At 42.0% G+C, this 21520-nt stretch overlaps 1 protein-coding gene and 2 long non-coding RNA genes across 4 annotated transcripts; 2 read left to right on the plus strand and 1 right to left on the minus strand.

Annotated features, from left to right (window-relative positions):
• Positions 1 to 613: 613 nt before the first annotated feature.
• Positions 614 to 1828, plus strand: LOC122779990. 2 transcript variants are annotated; one of them, XR_006361634.1, is made up of 3 exons: positions 614 to 752; positions 1261 to 1370; positions 1761 to 1828. It is a non-coding gene; the product is annotated as an uncharacterized LOC122779990 (long non-coding RNA). The 2 variants fall into 2 exon arrangements; XR_006361635.1 differs by having other exon boundaries at positions 620 to 752; positions 1280 to 1370.
• Positions 1829 to 4993: 3165 nt separating this feature from the next.
• Positions 4994 to 17028, plus strand: LOC122779299. Its single transcript, XR_006361552.1, has 2 exons — positions 4994 to 5026; positions 16591 to 17028. It is a non-coding gene; the product is annotated as an uncharacterized LOC122779299 (long non-coding RNA).
• Positions 17029 to 17094: 66 nt separating this feature from the next.
• LOC122779296 (interferon regulatory factor 2-binding protein 1-like) lies at positions 17095 to 20984 on the minus strand. Its single transcript, XM_044041473.1, has 2 exons — positions 18920 to 20984; positions 17095 to 17975 (listed from the first exon to the last, which is right to left on the minus strand). The coding sequence occupies exon 1, from the start codon at positions 20733 to 20735 to the stop codon at positions 18945 to 18947; it is 1791 nt and encodes a 596-aa protein (XP_043897408.1). The 5' UTR covers positions 20736 to 20984; the 3' UTR covers positions 17095 to 17975; positions 18920 to 18944.
• Between the last annotated feature and the right edge of the window lie 536 nt (positions 20985 to 21520).

Genomic DNA, 21520 nt, shown 5'->3' on the forward strand with positions numbered 1-21520 from the left:
CTATTGACAGTTTGTGTTGAGGACATTCTTTGACATATGTGGACAATTTATATTTAAACGTTTTTGAGGACATACTACACTGGGAAAGTTCATATTTGGACAGTTTTGACGACATACTGTCACATTGACAACACACGTGTGTTTGCTGTGGAGCAGTGACGTCACGTTAGCATTAGCAGGTGTAACCTGAACACCTGTGGTCGGATGTGAACAGCAGGTGTGAACAGAGCGTCAACAGAGAATCTAAGAAATGTGTGGATCATTTTAAACAGCAGTTACCACGTTTGTTCACATGATTGTCCACATGTTAGTTCCCACTGCTGCTCGTCCTCTCGCTGTTTCTGTCTCTGCGCAGAAGAAGCTCCGCCTCCAACAAAGGAAGTGGAACATTCCAAATAGATCGACACAGAGGGGAGGAGTGGAATGTACCAAGTCACGGAAACTACATAAAGGCTTTTAAATCAGTGTGTGTTTGTGCAGGAGCAGCTCCACCTGTACTTATTCAACGTTCATGTCCTCGCTGGACAAATAAAAGAAAAATAGCAGCTGAAATTGTGAGAAGGGTCCAGCTGCAGACCCACAGACCGCTCCACGACTCACCCCCGACTACAGGTCACAGAAGAGAGTGCGTCTGAAACGTGATGACGTTTACGTTGGTGAAGAAGTATGAAGAGAGAGAACCCGAGAGAACCCGAAACAACGCGGGAAAATCTAAAACAACATGTTGTACTTAGAAAATGACGGAGGGAAGGGTAAGAATGCATTAAAAAAAAAAAAACAAATGTTGATATTGTATGAATAGTCATTATTTGTATACATTAAATCAATTAAGTGTGGTTTATTAACCAGTCATGTCTGTACACTGTAATGATAGCGTTATTTATATGTACAGGTTATACCATTGAGACAGGGCGTCTCATTTTCAACCAACAAACGTATAAGATAAACTATATGCTCTTTATATATTAGTATTTATCTGTTTGTTTAATCTTTAAATGACTCTGAGAAGTTGCGCACAGCTTTGCTAATTTGAAAAACATGAAAAACTCAGTTCTACAATTGTTAAGATAAAAGATTTGATGATGAATAATATTATTTCATGTTTAGAAACCACGGTCAACAGTGTTATTTGATTTGATTCCTTTCAGTTAGCCTGCATATATTTTAGGACAGGGAAATGCAATCCAGGTCATTACTACTTGATTCTGGGTAAACTAAACGAAATACAATTTCATTTTAAATGTTAACATTCTCTTATAGAGCAACACTACTTTTACAGATGGAGCCCTGAGCTGAAGAGATGCAACATTTGCCAAACAAAGGGGAGCTACGCAAAGCTTGTGTCTCATGTGCAGGGACAGAGGACGGTGGTAAGTCCGTCTATATTATCTAATATTTGTTCATTTCAATGCTGAAAGGCCTTCATTTCCCCATGAGCCTCACATGTTATGAAACATGGTGTTACTTCTGTCCTGACCATGGATAAGTGTGACCATTACATATGTTCAACTCATCCCTTTGAGCATCAGACACTCACAATAAGTAAAGTAAACTAATGCTGAACCATGTCATTTATGCTTTACTTTAGTCCATGTGTATTTTATTTTCACTGTTGTTGAGAAAAAGTTGCAAGATTCCTGCATTTTTAAATATGCCCCTGATAATAGTGATTGTTCTTTGAACCTCTTCATGAAGAAATGTTTTGTTTTGTTTGTTTCTTGAAACTTCTGAATCACTTTTCCTGTCTGTCTGTCTTTTAGGATACAGTGTCTACAAATGCCACCTTGACTGTGTGCAAAGCCATTATCACTGTGGCTTAGTGAAAAATGTGACTCCAGCGTCCTCTCCAGTGTCCACCGTGACTCCAGCGTCCTCTCCAGTGTCCACCGTGACTCCAGCGTCCTCTCCAGTGTCCACCGTGACTCTGCACTCCTGTCGTCTCCTTCTCCTCTGCACTCGTGTCCTCTGCACTCGTGTCCTCTGCACTCGTGTCCTCTCCACTCATGTCCTCTCCTCTCATGTCTGTAGTATAGTATGTCATCCAAAATCGGTCAAAAAAGTCATACTATAGTATGTCATCCAAAATCATTAAAACAAGTTATACTTAAGTATGTTGTCCAAAATCTGTCAAAAAAGTCATACTATAGTATGTTATCCAATAACAGCCAAAAAAGATGTGCTATAGTAGTCGTCCATAAATCAGTCAAAAAAGTAATATGATAGTATGTTGTCTGAAAAAAGTCATAGTATAGTACAGGGTTTCTCACTCCTGGTCCTGGGGAGCCACTGTCTTGCATGTTTTAGATGTTTTCCTGCTCAAACACACCTTCCAATGGTCAGCTCGTCAGGAAGCTCTGCTGAAACCTGATAACGACCCATTTATTTGAATCAGGTGTGTTGGAGCAGGGAAACATCTAAAACATGCAGGTCAGTGACTGATTTTGGACGACATACTATACTATGACGTTTTTGACCGATTTTGGACGACATACTATAGTATGACTTTTTTGACCGATTTTGGTCGACATACTGTAGTAGGACTTTTTTGACCAATATCGGAAGACATACTATAGTATGACATTCTTGACGGCTTGATTTGAAAGGAATCAAATCAAATAACACTGTTGACCGTGGTTTCTAAACATGAAATAATATTATTCATCATCAAATCTTTTATCTTAACAATTGTAGAACTGAGTTTTTCATGTTTTTCAAATTAGCAAAGCTGTGCGCAACTTCTCAGAGTAATTTAAAGATTAAACAAACAGATAAATACTAATATATAAAGAGCATATAGTTTATCTTATACGTTTGTTGGTTGAAAATGAGACGCCCTGTCTCAATGGTATAACCTGTACATATAAATAACGCTATCATTACAGTGTACAGACATGACTGGTTAATAAACCACACTTAATTGATTTAATGTATACAAATAATGACTATTCATACAATATCAACATTTGTTTTTTTTTTTTTAATGCATTCTTACCCTTCCCTCCGTCATTTTCTAAGTACAACATGTTGTTTTAGATTTTCCCGCGTTGTTTCGGGTTCTCTCGGGTTCTCTCTCTTCATACTTCTTCACCAACGTAAACGTCATCACGTTTCAGACGCACTCTCTTCTGTGACCTGTAGTCGGGGGTGAGTCGTGGAGCGGTCTGTGGGTCTGCAGCTGGACCCTTCTCACAATTTCAGCTGCTATTTTTCTTTTATTTGTCCAGCGAGGACATGAACGTTGAATAAGTACAGGTGGAGCTGCTCCTGCACAAACACACACTGATTTAAAAGCCTTTATGTAGTTTCCGTGACTTGGTACATTCCACTCCTCCCCTCTGTGTCGATCTATTTGGAATGTTCCACTTCCTTTGTTGGAGGCGGAGCTTCTTCTGCGCAGAGACAGAAACAGCGAGAGGACGAGGAGCGGCGGGAAGTAACATGTGTACAATCATGTGAACAAACGTGGTAACTGCTGTTTACAATGATCCACACATTTCTTAGAATCTCTGTTGACGCTCTGTTCACACCTGCTGTTCACATCCGACCACAGGTGTTCAGGTTACACCTGCTAATGCTAACGTGACGTCACTGCTCCACAGCAAACACACGTGTGTTGTCAATGTGACAGTATGTCGTCAAAACTGTCCAAATATGAACTTTCCCAGTGTAGTATGTCCTCAAAAACGTTTAAATATAAATTGTCCACATATGTCAAAGAATGTCCTCAACACAAACTGTCAATAGACCATCCAAACTGTTCAGAATGAGTATCTCGTCTGGCCTGTAGCAGGTTAGCTGCTGCTAATGTGACGTCACTGCTCCGCAGTAAACACACGTACATGTTTTCAAAAAAGTGACTTAGTGTCAAATATGTCACTATGTCGTATGACGTCTTACTGTCAACAACTGTCCGTAATTTCCTCGTATAATATGCAGAGGTGGGTAGAGAAGCCAAAAAATGACTCAAGTAAAATGACTGTTACTGTAAGATAAGAATTACTCAAGTAGAAGTAAAAATAAAATAAAAATACTCTAAGAGTAAAAAAGTATGAAAAGTGTGAAAAGTGTGAAAAGACGACTCAAGTACTCAAGTACTGAGTTTCTCCGGATTCATTTTTGAAATATTCAGCGCAACACAAATAGTACAAAATAGACACAACATAATATAAAACAACAATGTTCAAATGTTAAATAATAATATTCTAAATAAAACAATAAAGACGGCCTTTAAAATAGGAAGAGAAATAGATCGCGCATGTAATAAAAAAAGATTTTTAAAAAATGACGTAACGACCGTCACTTAGCCAAATGGAACGGTGTAAAAGTAACGTTCTTTCTTCAAATATATACTCAAGAAAAAGTAAAAGTACATTACAAAAAGATCCAAAAAGTTACTCATGTATTTATAGTGGTGTAAAAGGTTAAACTATGAACGGTCTAAAAGTGTCCTAGTATAGTATGTCCTAAAAAAAAATATCTTCATTATTAGTAAACTGTCAAAAATGTCCAAATGTAGTACATCAACAAAAAAAATTCACTATACCATTAAAACTGTTTAGAATGAGTATCTAGTCTGGCCAGTAGGGGGCAGATTAAGTAAAAAAAACTGTTGTTGAGCAGTGGTATAGCAGAATTTCAAAATAAAAGTGTCCGTGTTGATATGGATCAATATATAGTTGACAATAAAAAGGTTTTCCTGTGTTTTCCTCACATTTCTTCACTCATTTACTGCACTGAGCACATTTGAACACTTTAAAGTGGACACTGCTTTGTCTCATCATGTCCTCTGACTGAAGACCTGCAAACAGCTGCCGTTAAAGGCACAGTTCATGTGTTTTCAAGTGATTCCATTCACAGCCGTCGCTAAATACGTCAGAATCCTCTGTTAAATATTGAGATTTTACAAATGTTTTCAGGACTTTTAAAGTCTTTGTAATTGATCTACAACTTTGTTTGGAGCAGGACCAGGAGCCGGAGCCAGGATCAGGACCAGGACCAGGAGGAGGACGGGGAGCAGCGGGGACAGGTGTGTGGTAACTGCTGCTTAAAATTGATCCGCACATTTCTTAGATGTTCTGTTGACGCTCTGTTCACACCTGCTGTTCACATCCGACCTGAGGGATCCGATCACAGGTGTTCAGATTACACCTGCTAATGCTAATGCTAATGTGACGTCACTGCTCCACATGTAAACACACGTACACGTTTTCAAAAAAGTGACTTAGTGTCAAATATGTCATTATGTAGTATGACGTCATACTGTCAACAACTGTCCAAAATGTCCTCGTATAATATGCAGAGGTGGGTAGAGAAGCCAAAAAATGACTCAAGTAAAATTACTGTTACTGTAAGATAATAATTACTCAAGTAGAAGTAAAAATGAAATAAAAATACTTTAAAAGTAAAAAAGTGTGAAAGACAACTCAAGTACTCAAGTACTGAGTTTCTCCAGATTTATTTTTGAAATATTCAAACCAACACAGATAGTACAAGATAGACACAACATAATATAAAACAACAATGTTCAAATGTTAAATAATAATATTTTAAATAAAACAATAAATACGGCCTTTAAAATAGGAAGAGAAATAGATTGCGCATGTAATAAAAAAAGATTTTTAAAAAATGACGTAACGACCGTCGCTTAGCCAAATGGAACAGCGTAAAAGTAACGTTCTTTCTTCAAATATATACTCAAGAAAAAATAAAAGTACGTTGCAATAAAACTACTCAAAAAAAAAATTACAAAAAGATCCAAAAAGTTACTCATGTATTTATAGTGGTGTAAAAGGTTAAACTATGAACTGTCTAAAAGTGTCTTAGTATAGTATGTTCTAAAAAAATATATCTTCATTATTAGTAAACTGTCAAAAATGTCCAAATATAGTACATCAACAAAAAAAATTCACTATACCATTAAAACTGTTTAGAATGAGTATCTAGTCTGGCCAGTAGGGGGCAGATTAAGTAAAAAAAACTGTTGACGAGCAGTGGTTTAGCAGAATTTCAAAATAAAAGTGTCCGTGTTGATATGGATCAATATATAGTTGACAATATAAAGGTTTTCCTGTGTTTTCCTCACATTTCTTCACTCATTTACTGCACTGAGCACATCTGAACATTTTAAAGTGGACACTGCTTTGTCTCATCGTGTCCTCTGACTGAAGACCTGCAAACAGCTGCCGTTAAAGGCACAGTTCATGTGTTTTCTAGTGATTCCATTCACAGCCGTCGCTAAATACGTCAGAATCCTCTGTTAAATATTGAGATTTTACAAATGTTTTCAGGACTTTTAAAGTCTTTGTAATTGATCTACAACTTTGTTTGGAGCAGGACCAGGAGCCGGAGCCAGGATCAGGACCAGGACCAGGAGGAGGACGGGGAGCAGCGGGGACAGGTGTGTGGTAACTGCTGCTTAAAAATGATCCGCACATTTCTTAGATGTTCTGTTGACGCTCTGTTCACACCTGCTGTTCACATCCGACGTGAGGGATCCGATCACAGGTGTTCAGATTACACCTGCTAATGCTAATGCTAATGTGACGTCACTGCTCCACATGTAAACACACACACCATTCATTTCACTTCCTTTATTAAAAGGAACAAAGAAACCGGAAAATGTTCAACATTTGTAATGAAACAAAAAACAATTCGTCGATTATTAAAGTATTTGACAATTAATTTAGTAATGATTTAAATTATGCAGTTATTGTTGCATCTCTACTTATATATTATAATATACTATATTTTTTTAAATAATCATCAAAGACACCATGAGATATACTTAGACAACAGCGCTCGTGAAAGTGAGCACTTGGCACCACCTAGTGGACTGAAATGTTCATTTATTTAGTTAATTTTTAATGACGTTTATTTGTAACGTCTGTTAAAAAAAAAACTATACACTAAAAAAAAGAATACGCCATATTTCACTGTATTAGTTTTCCTACTAATAATTCTCTCAAACAGTGTCACATCCTGTGTGTAACCGTAGCAACCACAACAACGTTAGCTGGAAAAGTCGCACGATTGTATCGCAGTTTCACGTCAGACACTGGAGTCACATCAGAGACTCGTCGCATTTAAACTTGCGTTTAGCACACTTTCTGGAGCAAACCATCACTCTTTCACCTGTGATTTCATCCCCTCACACGGACGTTAACAGCACTTGTCAACAGAGTTTAATGTGTTCACATCATTTTTACATTATTAACCAGTGAAAACTGTGGACGAGTCAAAGTGGCATCATTCAATCAATAAATACACCATTAAATAATGACTCACATGTGTGTGTTGTATGTTGTTTTTACATCAAATGAATTTGGTATTGGAATGAATGAATGACACATTTAATAATGAGACATTTATGTATTTAATTCCAATGTGAATGAATGAATGAATGAATGTGAGACACATGTGAGTCATTATTTAATGGTGTATTTATTGATTGAATGTTGCCACTTTGACTCGTCCACAGTTTTCACTTGTTAACCATGTAAATAGGATGTGAACACGTTAATCACACAGAAGTCTCATTCATGTGCTCATCATTTTTAAGCAGCAGTTACTGGACACCTGGACCCAACTGTGTGGTCAACAGTCCAGGGAGTGAACCCCTATCATTTTTTTTTTGTAATTTTTTGTTTTTTTAAGGCTTTTTTTTGGCAAAAAATGTGAAATAAAATGGTATAACCCCCTGCTGTCATCTGTGCGGGTGGCCGGGGGAGCACAGCCCAGCCCCAACCTCCCACCACTACAATCGCAGTGAGAGCGCGCGTAGTTAGACCCCGGCGCCGGGGCCAAGTGTTCGCACCGTGCTGGATTTGAACCAGCCACAGCCGGACTGGCACAACCTTGCGGTTGCGAACCAACCCTTCACGCCACGAACCCTTTTGACATTTGGGACGGAGCTCCGGGCGTTTTTGAGTCTTCACTTTGGCTGTGAAACCTTAAACTTTGACCTATAAGGGAATCGAACCGCCAACATCCGGACTGAAAGGCCACTCTCTAACCAGCTGAGCTAACTGTCCATGCTGTTCCTCTTGGTTTTCTCACACTTATTCACTCTCTGTGTAGAATATTGGGCTTAAAATGTTGCTTCACGTAAGATTCGAACCCATGACCATAGGAACGACAGTCCTTGCCTGAACCATGTGAGCTAGTTGTCCTTGTATGCTTCGTCGGCCAATTTTGAAGCCTTTCAATAATAGAACTCATGACTTCACAGATCTCAGCCTTATGAACTATTTAAAAACATCTGTCCCTCTTCATGGACAGCATGGTTGGTGTAGTGGTTAATGCTCTTGACTTTGGAACAAGAAGACCTTGGTTCGAGACCCATATGGAACAAGCATCTTTCTGCAGTTTTTCATGTTCTCCCCCGGGTTCTCTGGCCTCCTCCCACACTCCATCAATCATCTACCACTGTGTCCTCCACTGGAGGGCCATGGGGGCTGCTGTGCCAAGCTCAGCTGTCATAGGGTCATAGGCGGGGTTCACCCTGCACTGTTGGCCAGTCCATTCAAAACATGCAATACAGTAAATTTGCACTTAAACATTCACTTCACGCAAGACTCGAACCCCTGACCATAGGAACGACAGTCCTTGCCTGAACCACGTGAGCTAGTTGTCCTTGTATGCTTCGTCGGCCAATTTTGAAGCCTTTCAATAATAGAACTCATGACTTCACAGATCTCAGCCTTATGAACTATTTAATAACATCTGTCCCTCATCATGGACAGCTTGGTTGGTCTAGTGGTTAATGCTCTTGACTTAAGAACAAGAAGACCTCGGTTCGATACCCATTTGGAACAAGCATCTTTCTGCAGTTTTTCATGTTCTCCCCCGGGTTCTCTGGCCTCCTCCCACACTCCATCAATCATCTACCACTGTGTCCTCCACTGGAGGGCCATGGCGGCTGCTGTGCCAAGCTCAGCTGTCATAGGGTCATAGGCGGGGTTCACCCTGCACTGTTGGCCAGTCCATTCAAAACATGCAATACAGTAAATTTGCACTTAAACATTCACTTCACGTCAGATTCGAACCCATGACCATAGGAACGACAGTCCTTGCCTGAACCACGTGAGCTAGTTGTCCTTGTATGCTTCGTTGGCCAATTTTGAAGGCTTTCAATAATAGCACTCATGGCTTCACAGATCTCAGCCTTATGAACTATTTAAAAACATCTGTCCCTCTTCACGGACAGCATGGTTGGCGTAGTGGTTAATGCTCTTGACTTTGGAACAAGAAGACCTTGGTTCGAGACCCATATGGAACAAGCATCTTTCTGCAGTTTTTCATGTTCTCCCCCGCGTTCTCTGACCTCCTCCCACACTCCATCAATCATCTACCACTGTGTCCTCCACTGGAGGGCCATGGGGGCTGCTGTGCCAAGCTCAGCTGTCATAGGGTCATAGGCGGGGTTCACCCTGCACTGTTGGCCAGTCCATTCAAAACATGCAATACAGTAAATTTGCACTTAAACATTCACTTCACGTCAGATTCGAACCCATGACCATAGGAACGACAGTCCTTGCCTGAACCACGTGAGCTAGTTGTCCTTGTATGCTTCGTCGGCCAATTTTGAAGGCTTTCAATAATAGCACTCATGGCTTCACAGATCTCAGCCTTATGAACTATTTAAAAACATCTGTCCCTCTTCACGGACAGCATGGTTGGCGTAGTGGTTAATGCTCTTCACTTTGGAACAAGAAGACCTTGGTTCGAGACCCATATGGAACAAGCATCTTTCTGCAGTTTTTCATGTCCTCCCCCGGGTTCTCTGGCCTCCTCCCACACTCCATCAATCATCTACCACTGTGTCCTCCACTGGAGGGCCATGGGGGCTGCTGTGCCAAGCTCAGCTGTCATAGGGTCATAGGCGGGGTTCACCCTGGACTGTTGGCCAGTCCATTCAAAACATGCAATACATTAAATTTGCACTTAAACATTCACTTCACGTAAGATTCGAACCCATGACCATAGGAACAACAGTCCTTGCCTGAACCATGTGAGCTAGTTGTCTTTGTATGCTTCGTCGGCCAATTTTGAAGGCTTTCAATAATAGCACTCATGGCTTCACAGATCTCAGCCTTATGAACTATTTAAAAACATCTGTCCCTCATCATGGACAGCATGGTTGGTGTAGTGGTTAATGCTCTTGACTTTGGAACAAGAAGACCTCGGTTCGAGACCCATATGGAACAAGCATCTTTCTGCAGTTTTTCATGTTCTCCCCTGGGTTCTCTGACCTCCTCCCACACTCCATCAATCATCTACCACTGTGTCCTCCACTGGAGGGCCATGGGGGCTGCTGTGCCAAGCTCAGCTGTCATAGGGTCATAGGCGGGGTTCACCCTGGACTGTTGGCCAGTCCATTCAAAACATGCGATAGAGTAAATTTGCACTTAAACATTCACTTCACGTCAGATTCGAACCCATGACCATAGGAACGACAGTCCTTGCCTGAACCATGTGAGCTAGTTGTCTTTGTATGCTTCGTTGGCCAATTTTGAAGCCTTTCAATAATAGAACTCATGACTACACAGATCTCAGCCTTATGAACTATTTAAAAACATCTGTCCCTCATCATGGACAGCTTGGTTGGTCTAGTGGTTAATGCTCTTGACTTAAGAACAAGAAGACCTCGGTTCGATACCCATTTGGAACAAGCATCTTTCTGCAGTTTTTCATGTTCTCCCCCGGGTTCTCTGGCCTCCTCCCACACTCCATCAATCATCTACCACTGTGTCCTCCACTGGAGGGCCATGGCGGCTGCTGTGCCAAGCTCAGCTGTCATAGGGTCATAGGCGGGGTTCACCCTGCACTGTTGGCCAGTCCATTCGAAACATGCAATACAGTAAATCTGCACTTAAACATTCACTTCACGTCAGATTCGAACCCATGACCATAGGAACGACAGTCCTTGCCTGAACCATGTGAGCTAGTTGTCTTTGTATGCTTCGTCGGCCAATTTTGAAGGCTTTCAATAATAGCACTCATGGCTTCACAGATCTCAGCCTTATGAACTATTTAAAAACATCTGTCCCTCTTCACGGACAGCATGGTTGGCGTAGTGGTTAATGCTCTTGACTTAAGAACAAGAAGACCTCGGTTCGATACCCATTTGGAACAAGCATCTTTCTGCAGTTTTTCATGTTCTCCCCCGGGTTCTCTGGCCTCCTCCCACACTCCATCAATCATCTACCACTGTGTCCTCCACTGGAGGGCCATGGGGGCTGCTGTGCCAAGCTCAGCTGTCATAGGGTCATAGGCGGGGTTCACCCTGCACTGTTGGCCAGTCCATTCAAAACATGCAATACAGTAAATCTGCACTTAAACATTCACTTCACGTCAGATTCGAACCCATGACCATAGGAACGACAGTCCTTGCCTGAACCACGTGAGCTAGTTGTCCTTGTATGCTTCGTCGGCCAATTTTGAAGGCTTTCAATAATAGCACTCATGGCTTCACAGATCTCAGCCTTATGAACTATTTAAAAACATCTGTCCCTCTTCACGGACAGCATGGTTGGCGTAGTGGTTAATGCTCTTGACTTTGGAACAAGAAGACCTTGGTTCGAGACCCATATGGAACAAGCATCTTTCTGCAGTTTTTCATGTTCTCCCCCGCGTTCTCTGACCTCCTCCCACACTCCATCAATCATCTACCACTGTGTCCTCCACTGGAGGGCCATGGGGGCTGCTGTGCCAAGCTCAGCTGTCATAGGGTCATAGGCGGGGTTCACCCTGGACTGTTGGCCAGTCCATTCAAAACATGCGATAGAGTAAATTTGCACTTAAACATTCACTTCATGTAAGATTCGAACCCATGACCATAGGAACGACAGTCCTTGCCTGAACCACGTGAGCTAGTTGTCCTTGTATGCTTCGTCGGCCAATTTTGAAGCCTTTCAATAATAGAACTCATGACTACACAGATCTCAGCCTTATGAACTATTTAAAAACATCTGTCCCTCATCATGGACAGCTTGGTTGGTCTAGTGGTTAATGCTCTTGACTTAAGAACAAGGAGACCTCGGTTCGATACCCATTTGGAACAAGCATCTTTCTGCAGTTTTTCATGTTCTCCCCCGGGTTCTCTGGCCTCCTCCCACACTCCATCAATCATCTACCACTGTGTCCTCCACTGGAGGGCCATGGGGGCTGCTGTGCCAAGCTCAGCTGTCATAGGGTCATAGGCGGGGTTCACCCTGCACTGTTGGCCAGTCCATTCAAAACATGCAATACAGTAAATTTGCACTTAAACATTCACTTCACGTCAGATTCAAACCCATGACCATAGGAACGACAGTCCTTGCCTGAACCACGTGAGCTAGTTGTCCTTGTATGCTTCGTCGGCCAATTTTGAAGGCTTTCAATAATAGCACTCATGGCTTCACAGATCTCAGCCTTATGAACTATTTAAAAACATCTGTCCCTCTTCACGGACAGCATGGTTGGCGTAGTGGTTAATGCTCTTGACTTTGGAACAAGAAGACCTTGGTTCGAGACCCATATGGAACAAGCATCTTTCTGCAGTTTTTCATGTCCTCCCCCGGGTTCTCTGGCCTCCTCCCACACTCCATCAATCATCTACCACTGTGTCCTCCACTGGAGGGCCATGGGGGCTGCTGTGCCAAGCTCAGCTGTCATAGGGTCATAGGCGGGGTTCACCCTGGACTGTTGGCCAGTCCATTCAAAACATGCAATACAGTAAATTTGCACTTAAACATTCACTTCACGTAAGATTCGAACCCATGACCATAGGAACGACTGTCCTTGCCTGAACCATGTGAGCTAGTTGTCTTTGTATGCTTCGTCGGCCAATTTTGAAGGCTTTCAATAATAGCACTCATGGCTTCACAGATCTCAGCCTTATGAACTATTTAAAAACATCTGTCCCTCATCATGGACAGCATGGTTGGTGTAGTGGTTAATGCTCTTGACTTTGGAACAAGAAGATTTCGGTTCGAGACCCATATGGAACAAGCATCTTTCTGCAGTTTTTCATGTTCTCCCCCGGGTTCTCTGGCCTCCTCCCAGACTCCATCAATCATCTACCACTGTGTCCTCCACTGGAGGGTAATGGGGGCTGCTGTGCCAAGCTCAGCTGTCATAGGGTCATAGGCGGGGTTCACCCTGGACTGTTGGCCAGTCCATTCAAAACATGCAATACAGTGATGAGGTAAATTTCCACTTCATAGAAGATTCGAACCCCCGACCATAGGAATGACAGTCCTTGTCCGAACCATGTGAGCTAGTCGTTCTTGTATGCTTTTCTGGCCAATTTTGAAGCCTTTCAATAATAGAACATATGACTTCACAGATCTCTGCCTTATGAACTATTTAACAACATCTGTCCCTCATCATGGACATCCTAGTTGGCGTAGTCGTTAGTGCTCTTGCCTTTGAAACGAGAAGACCTCGGTTCGAGACCCATATGGAACAAGCATCTTTCTGGAGTTTTTCATGTTCACCCGTGTGTCTGTAGGTTCTCCGGGTTCTCTGGCCTCCTCCCACACTCCATCAATCATCCACCACTATGTCCTCCACTGGAGGGTTGTGGGGGCTGCTGTGCCAAGCTCAGCTGTCATAGGGTGATAGGCGGGGTTCACCCTGCACTGTTGGCCAGTCCATTCAAAACATGCAATACAGTGATGAGGTAAATTTCCACTTAAACATTCACTTCAGGTAAGATTCGAACCCCTGACCATAGGAACGACAGTCCGTGCCTGAAACATGTGAGCTAGTTGTTCTTATTTGCTTTTTTGGCCAATTTGGAAGTCTTTCAATAATAGAACTCATGACTTCACAGATCTCTGTCAAAAACGTCATACTATAGTATGTTGTCCAAAATCAGTCACCACCAGCTAAGTGGCTTAATGCGGTTACCTTTTGCTGCACAGTGTAATATAAAGTATTTGACCTTTGACCTTTCCCTGCCCCTCCTCTTCTTCTACTACGTGACCTGCCCCTCCTCTCGCTACCTGCCTTGCCCCTGCTCTAACCTCACCTCACCTCTTGCAACCTGCACTACCCCTCCTCACCTTACCTCACGACCTGCCATGCCCCTCCTCTCCTCTCCTCTCACTACCTGCCCAAGACTCTTTCTAATGGTGTGAGTTATTCATTCTGACAATAACTAACTTGGTGTACAAAACCTGTCCTAAAAGTCATAGTATAGTATGTCATCAAAAATCAGTAAAAAATTGTCATAGTATAGTATGTTGTCATAGTAAAGTATGTCGTCCAAAATCGGTCAAAAAAGTCATATTATAGTATGCCGTCCAAAATGGTTGAAAAGTCCTACTATAGTATGTAAGTCCCAAAATGCGATCAAAAAATCATACTATACTAAATTAGATCCAAAATGGTCAAGTAGTACTATAATGTGTGTCATCCAAATCAGTCAAAGTAGTACTGCAGTGTGTAGATCCAAAATCAGTCCAAGAATCATATTATTATAGTATGTAGATAAAAATAAGTCCAAAGTCATAGTATAGTATGTCATCCAAAATCGGTCAAAAAGTCATAGTATAGTATGTCGTCCAAAATCGGTCAAAAAAGTCATATTATAGTATGTGGTCCAAAATCACCAAAATCACTTCAAAAAGTCATACTATAGTTTGTCTTCCGAAATTGGTCAAAGTCATATTATAGCATGTCGTCCAAAATCGGTCATAGTATGTCGTCCAAAATCAGTCAAAAAAGTCATACTACTGTATGTCGTCCAAAATCCATCCAAAAAGTCATACTATAGTATGTTGTCAGAAAGCAGTCAAAAAAGTCATGCCATGCCCCTCCTCTCCTCTCCTCTCACTACCTGCCCAAGACTCTTTCTAATGGTGTGAGTTATTCATTCTGACAATAACTAACTTGGTGTACAAAACCTGTCCAAAAAGTCATAGTATAGTATGTCATCAAAAATCAGTAAAAAAATTGTCATAGTATAGTATGTTGTCATAGTAAAGTATGTCATCCAAAATCGGTCAAAAAAGTCATACTATAGTATGTCGTCCAAAATCCCTCCAAAAAGTCATACTGTAATATGTCGTCGAAAATCAGTCAAAAAAGTCGTACTATAGCATGTCGTCCAAAATCGGTCCAAAAAGTCATACTATAGAACGTCGTCCAAAATCGGTCAAAAAAGTCATACTATAGTATGTCGCCCAAAATCGGTCCAAAAGTCATAGTATAGTATGTCGTCCAAAATCAGTCAAAAAGTCATACTATAGTATGTCGTCCAAAATCAGTCAAAAAAGTCATACTATAGTATGTTGTCCAAAATCCATCCAAAAAGTCATACTATAGTATGTCGTCAAAAATCCATCCAAAAAGTCATACTATAATAAGTCGTCAAAAATCAGTGTAAATAATCATAGTATAGTATGTCGTCCAAAATCGGTCCAAAAAGTCATACTATAGTATATCATCGAATTTCAGTCCAAAAAAATTCAAACCCTGGCTCAGGGATGCAACAAAAATGGGACAGAGATGCCAATAAACGATACGATAATATGAAAATGAAGGTGAGTTTTAGTGTGTGTGCCACTGTCGGTGTGGTGAATGTTGTAAGGTGTGTCAAACCAACAAACAAGAAGTCTGGCTGCCTGTGGAGAGGTGGAAGCAGGATTATGCGAGCAAGAGAGAAACGACTGGGCAGCATGCAATTCATACTTGGGACACACATGGCAGGTGTGCCCCATCAGTGTCAATGACGCTCCCAGCCCCGCCTTCTTAAACAGACAGGAATCTGAAAAGAGAAGTACACAGAAGTACACTACTGTTTTAGGGGAGAGAGGGCGTCTCAAAAGTCATATTATAGTACGTCGTCCAAAATCAGTCAAAAAAGTCAGATTATAGTATGTCGTCCAAAATCTGTCGTCCACTCATCATATTACAAATTTATTTTCGAAAGATTTAAAAAGTGAAAGGCTTCAGTTTGGCCCTAATACTTTGTTATACATTTGGGGACATTTAGTACACCTGTATGTTTGTTTGTTTTTGGTAACAAATCTAATTATTTAATAATTGCTAATTGTCACAAGTTCATGTTTTTTTTTTGAGCTGCAAATATCTGCTTCTCCAACTTGTTGTGAAAACTACACTCTGAACAGAAGCATGCGTGACCTTCATCTGTACTCAGTAGCATGATTTAAACCTGCAGAATGGGTCGTTTAAACTAATGCTTCAAATGAAAAGTGGGTGGGTTGTGGGTGAGTGACATGATGCGTAATTTGTGAGGAAAGCACAGGTGCGCAAAGTCAAATGAAACTGAATGGGATCCAGCAGGTTGTGGTTTGATAATTAATATTTGCACAGTTTCGAGTGACAGCAGAGCTGATCCACATGACTTTCCTTATGTATGGTTATAAGAACATGAATAGGATTACATATATATATGTATGTATATATATATATATATGTATATATATATATATACATATATATATATTATACATAACAAATGTATGTGAGTGTATGCATGTGTTCACACTTCAGTGATGAGCCTGGTAGTTATTGCATGACAGAGTGTGTGAATTGCACTGTTGCTGGATATGTTGTTGAACAGATCTGTTCTGCCCTCAGGTGCAGCCACAGAATGGCTTCTCTGGCTACTGGACATGTGTGAAACAAGGGACACTGAAGGGAGCTTGGGAAGCTCTGGGAGACACAGGCTGTCCCATCTGAGTGCTTAAAGAAATGTCTGACGGACAATAAATTATAATATATAATCCTGGTGTTTTACACTCACTGAGTGGCGTGAGACTGATTATAAATGTAACCACATGTAAAGAAACTAATGATTTATAGCAGCTTTTTATGTTGTCTATATATTCAGCTAAATGTGGGTGTGTTGTTAATAGTGTTTATTATTATATTATTCCAGTGGCCAATGATTTTCAAATCAATTGTGCACTCTGGCACTTGTTTGTACATCCAAGTGCTTTTATGGGCTAATTGTATTCATATTGTCAGCATGTGGTGTGGGTTTTTTATTCAAATAAAGTTTTACTTAAAAATGAATTCAAATTCAATGACGTGCTGCACTTTCGCTATGTTCATGAGTAGCGAGACAAAGAGAGAACTAAGAACTGTTTTGTAGTTTATTGTAGAATTGACCTGTGAAGATCACGAATATGTGGGGTTAACCATTGAAGATTGTGGTGCTAATTATTATACCATACATACAATTCAAGAAAAGTAAATAGACAAGACAAGCTTACGTCTGAGATAGATGAACAAATTAGTGACTGATGCCAAGGTTATCAGTGAATACAGCGTACACAGCTACAATACAATAAAATTACATTGCGCATGAAGCCATCTTTGGTCTTCTCATCACTATAAACAAATACATATAAATTTGTATTGTATCAAAAATAGAAATTACATAGCCATATTGAAAGTAAATTCACATTTTTGACAAACAATATAGAGAGAATACCTAAGAGACATAGTATGGGATTACATTTTTTTTAATCCTTGGCTTTAAGGACCCAATGGTTTTTGCCACATTTTGGACATTCATTTGTTTTTCCGTTGAATTGCATGATTCTGTGAAACCATATATCAGTTATATCTGTCATCCACCTGTATAGGACAGTATGCAACATATATAACAACACAAATGAAAGAACAAGAGAGATTGTCATTCTTAAAAACAAGCGTGTGCTTTCAATCCCCGGGCATTGAAAACGAGGCCTGATGAGCGGCTTCCGCTGCGGTGCGGGACAGACGAGAGGAGAAATGTGGTCAGGACTCGACATACGGTTGTGATGTAGCAGCTCATCCTTCACAGGTGAGCAGAGACATGTCCCTCCTCTCACGAGTGAGTGTGTGTGTGCGTGTGTGAGTGTTTGTCCTTCTGAAGCTCAGAGTGTTTCTGTTCTCAGAGGCACAAATGATGAACTGCAGCCAAAGAGGACCTCTGCTTGAGATATCAGGGAAGTGCTTTCAAAGTGTTTGATCCACTGTGGAAGGAGGAGAAGAAGAAGAAAAGGATTTAAGAACATTTTAAAAACAACAGAGTAGTAAAATTTATTTTACATTAAAGTTCATGTTGCCTAAGAACGTATGGCAGCTGTCATGCCTGACCATTAACACTGTTATAGTAAGAGTAATAAGAGTAGAAAATGAAGTCTGTCTCCACATAGTAACTGTAAATATCACTTTCCACTGCTTCAATGGGCAAATTACTTTAAAAAAAAAATGTTCATGCTGACATGTATTAAAGTTCCTGTTTGTTAAGTCTAACAGCCCAAAGTTTAAAACCTTAAGTCCCAGAGAATTCTTAATATTTCACAATATTTCATGGCAAAAGTGAGATAATTATAAAAATGCTTGTCATGTAAAAAGCCTACAACGCAGTTCAATTTTAAGAAAAAAAAAAAAATTAGTTTACGCTCATTAATCTTTTTTTTTAATCCACTGATCTCATTTTAGCAGGAGCCTGTGTATCTGCAATCCAGTGCCGAAAGTATGATAACAGTTGTTTATAAACAATTACCCAAATCCTACACCGTTTAGTGACTGTATACATGGCTACTCAGACAAAAGCTTTAAGACTTTCCTTGATGTGTATGTTATTGATGAATTACCTGAGACATGTATTGCAGATGGGTAACATAGTACAACATTGATGAGTATTAAAATTAAAATATCCTCTGAAATATTGGACCCGTTACACAAATTAACCAAAAACGGCAACATAGCAGCTCCTTTTAAGAGGACACTATTGTTCGTTAAATATCCAGATTAAGGATTTGATATGTTCATTTTAATTTTTTAAATGATTAAATGGTGACATTGTGCCCAGCCCACTCAGGACAGCTGCATTCCCTGTACTCATTTGACAAAGGAAGATATTTATAGGTTAATAAAAACAAAAACAAAGCAGATTTTCTCTCCTTCTTACCATTCACCACATCAGGAAGGCGACGTCAAGGGTCACTCTCCTTCTTTACGGTCACGTCGCCGTCTCCAGCCAGGATGGTTGAGATTTCTCCCTGCATGAAGGCCCAAGGCACGGTGGATCCAGCCAGGGGGCAACGCTCTCCACTAGGACAGTACACCTCCCCTCCTTGACCTTGGCTGCGGATGAATCCCCTTGTACAGGGGAAGCAGAACTTGTGGTGCATGACAGAGGGACACTGGACAAAATGAGTGTCCTCCAAGCGCTCTCTGCAGAGGCTGCAGCAGAGCAGGGTGCCCTGAGCACTGCTTGAAGACTCCCCAGCAGTGGTGTTACTGCCAGGCCCAACTGCATTTAAACCCTGCACCATAGATGCCTGGGAGACTGAGGTGGCAGCGGTGGAGGGGCTGCTGCTGGTGGGACGCCCAGCTGAGGAGGAGTGGGCTGTGGACATGCTGGGGCTATCTCTGGACATCTGACTAGTGCTCAGACTGTCTGCGACTCCCATGAGTGCTGAGATTGGTGAGGGCTGGCTGTGTAATCGAGGTGGGCCTTCTTGAGGGACAACCATGGCAGAAAGCGGTTCCATGCCTGAGTAAACACCTCGGGGCCAGGGCTCTCTTGCTGGTTGATCGGGTCTCCCTTCACTATCTCCATTCTCCGAGCCTGGAGAAGCCTTGCGGCGACGAGTTGTGCTCTTCATTTGTACAGGGCGTCCAGCAGCTGCCATGGGTAACATTGCATCAGGCTGTGGCAGCACCTCTGGAATTGGGGGCTCTTTAAACATACGCACACCCTCATTCAACAGCTCAGACAGCCCACGCCAGTCTCCTGTGCCATGGCGCTTCTCATATTCCACATATCGCAGACCAGAGTTCACTGCTTTACCTGCATCTTTTGCCGAGTCACGAAACATTTGCCTGACCAGGTCTGGGACTCCTGAGAAGATCATCCCAGACCCGGCAGGATACTCCACAAACACCTTGAGCTCAAACTCTGGGGTGGCACTGGCATCAAAGGCCAGAACACGACCCATCAGATTGTGGTCTTTCCTGAAACGCACATTAAATGGAACACAGCTGCTGAGAGAGACAAGTACATCCCGCACAGCTTTAGGGCGGTTTGGCCAGCCTTCGACCCTACTGCGAGAAATCTCATTTAGTTCACTCATCACTTCATTGTTCCTCCACATTGCAGGATCTATACCCACCAGAGCAGACGTACTAGCTCCCACACCCAGTGGCACAGCCTGTCTTCTTCCACCATCACCCATTATTGGGCCAGCTGAGACAGCAATAGATGTGGCCGTGGCCCCAGCCCTGGAGCTGGATAATGGGGCCAAAAGCCCATGGGGGGCTGCAACTAACCCCTGAGCTATCAGTGCATGGGGTATAGCGCCATGAAGACTGGGAACTGCACCTACTATAGCTCGACGTGTATTAGGGCTCTGCCGACTGCCCTCAGACAGAGCCGCATCCTCAGCTCTGTGCAGGCCGTTAGGGAGGCGAGAGGACACCCCGTACTCCCCCCTCCCCCTGTCTACACGCTCTCCATGCTGCCGCCCTGCTGCTTCAATGGGCCCGGCAGAGCTGGGTTTGCTCTGCTGTGGACCGGGGGACCTGCCGTCTAAGACTCCGTGCGTGCTTTTCAGTTGCCTGGCAGTTTCAATGAGGAGCTCTATTCTGTCTGCGCCGTCGTAGTTGACACAGCCGCGGCACACAGCTTCGCTGAACTCCCACAGCATGGCCCACGGCATCTTGGGCAGATCGCAGAGGTAGCACCATTGCCGTCTGGAGGAAGACTGCGAGGCGGAGGACATGTTGTTTACAGGCCCCTCGACCAAACTTTCTTCGAAGGCCTACACGTAACGCTCTACGTTTATCGGCGCGTGTTCAGTTCTCGCACTCGAGCCACCACATACCGCGGATTTTACGGCGGAAAATTAAACAAAAACTTAACTAGCGATACGCAAGCGCGGGTGACGGCATTTGAAAGTTAGCAACGTCTCCTTTCTCGGTTTGTTCGTGTCGGTCTGTGTGGAAGGAAGTAATATGTTATGAGACACCGGAAACACCTACGCGACTGGGGCGCATGGGAGTTGTAGTTTTACATTTTATCACAATGTTCTTTCTCCTTACGTATTTGTTTGTATATGTGTAACAATTTACACTAACCTCTACTGTGGATGGGACAAGGGTCCAGAAGGGGCTGCTTTTAATACGGCTCCAGGGGTTTCTTTCCATTTTAAAATCGCTGGAATTGTGTGCTCCACTGAATATCAGTGCGGTCTGGGTTCACGTTAACAGATTACAACGGCAAATTCACCGGTGTAAAATGACGGCTGCTTTACATTTAGCCTGCTCAACGTCAGTGTGCATGATGGCTTACTGTGACCCTGTCCTGATTTACATTAACTAAAAAGAACCATTAGTTGCACTGGTCAAGATGTCCATTGTCAAAGAATAAAACAAAAGGTGGATGATTGCACATCAAACTAGTCAGGTTGGTTTACCCTTATTTTTGGAATCAGTACAAGTTGTTGTAATGCAAGTGCCGCATAATTTGGGATACACACAAATTAGTGTCTGGACTATTACAAACATG

The sequence above is a fragment of the Solea senegalensis genome, linkage group LG13 (genome assembly GCF_019176455.1).
Source record: "Solea senegalensis isolate Sse05_10M linkage group LG13, IFAPA_SoseM_1, whole genome shotgun sequence".
NCBI classification, from domain to species: domain Eukaryota; kingdom Metazoa; phylum Chordata; class Actinopteri; order Pleuronectiformes; family Soleidae; genus Solea; species Solea senegalensis.

Excerpts from the sequence above, each read along its gene's own strand:
- LOC122779296 (XM_044041473.1), bottom strand. The coding sequence starts at position 20,735 with ATGTCCTCCGCCTCGCAGTCTTCCTCCAGACGGCAATGGTGCTACCTC.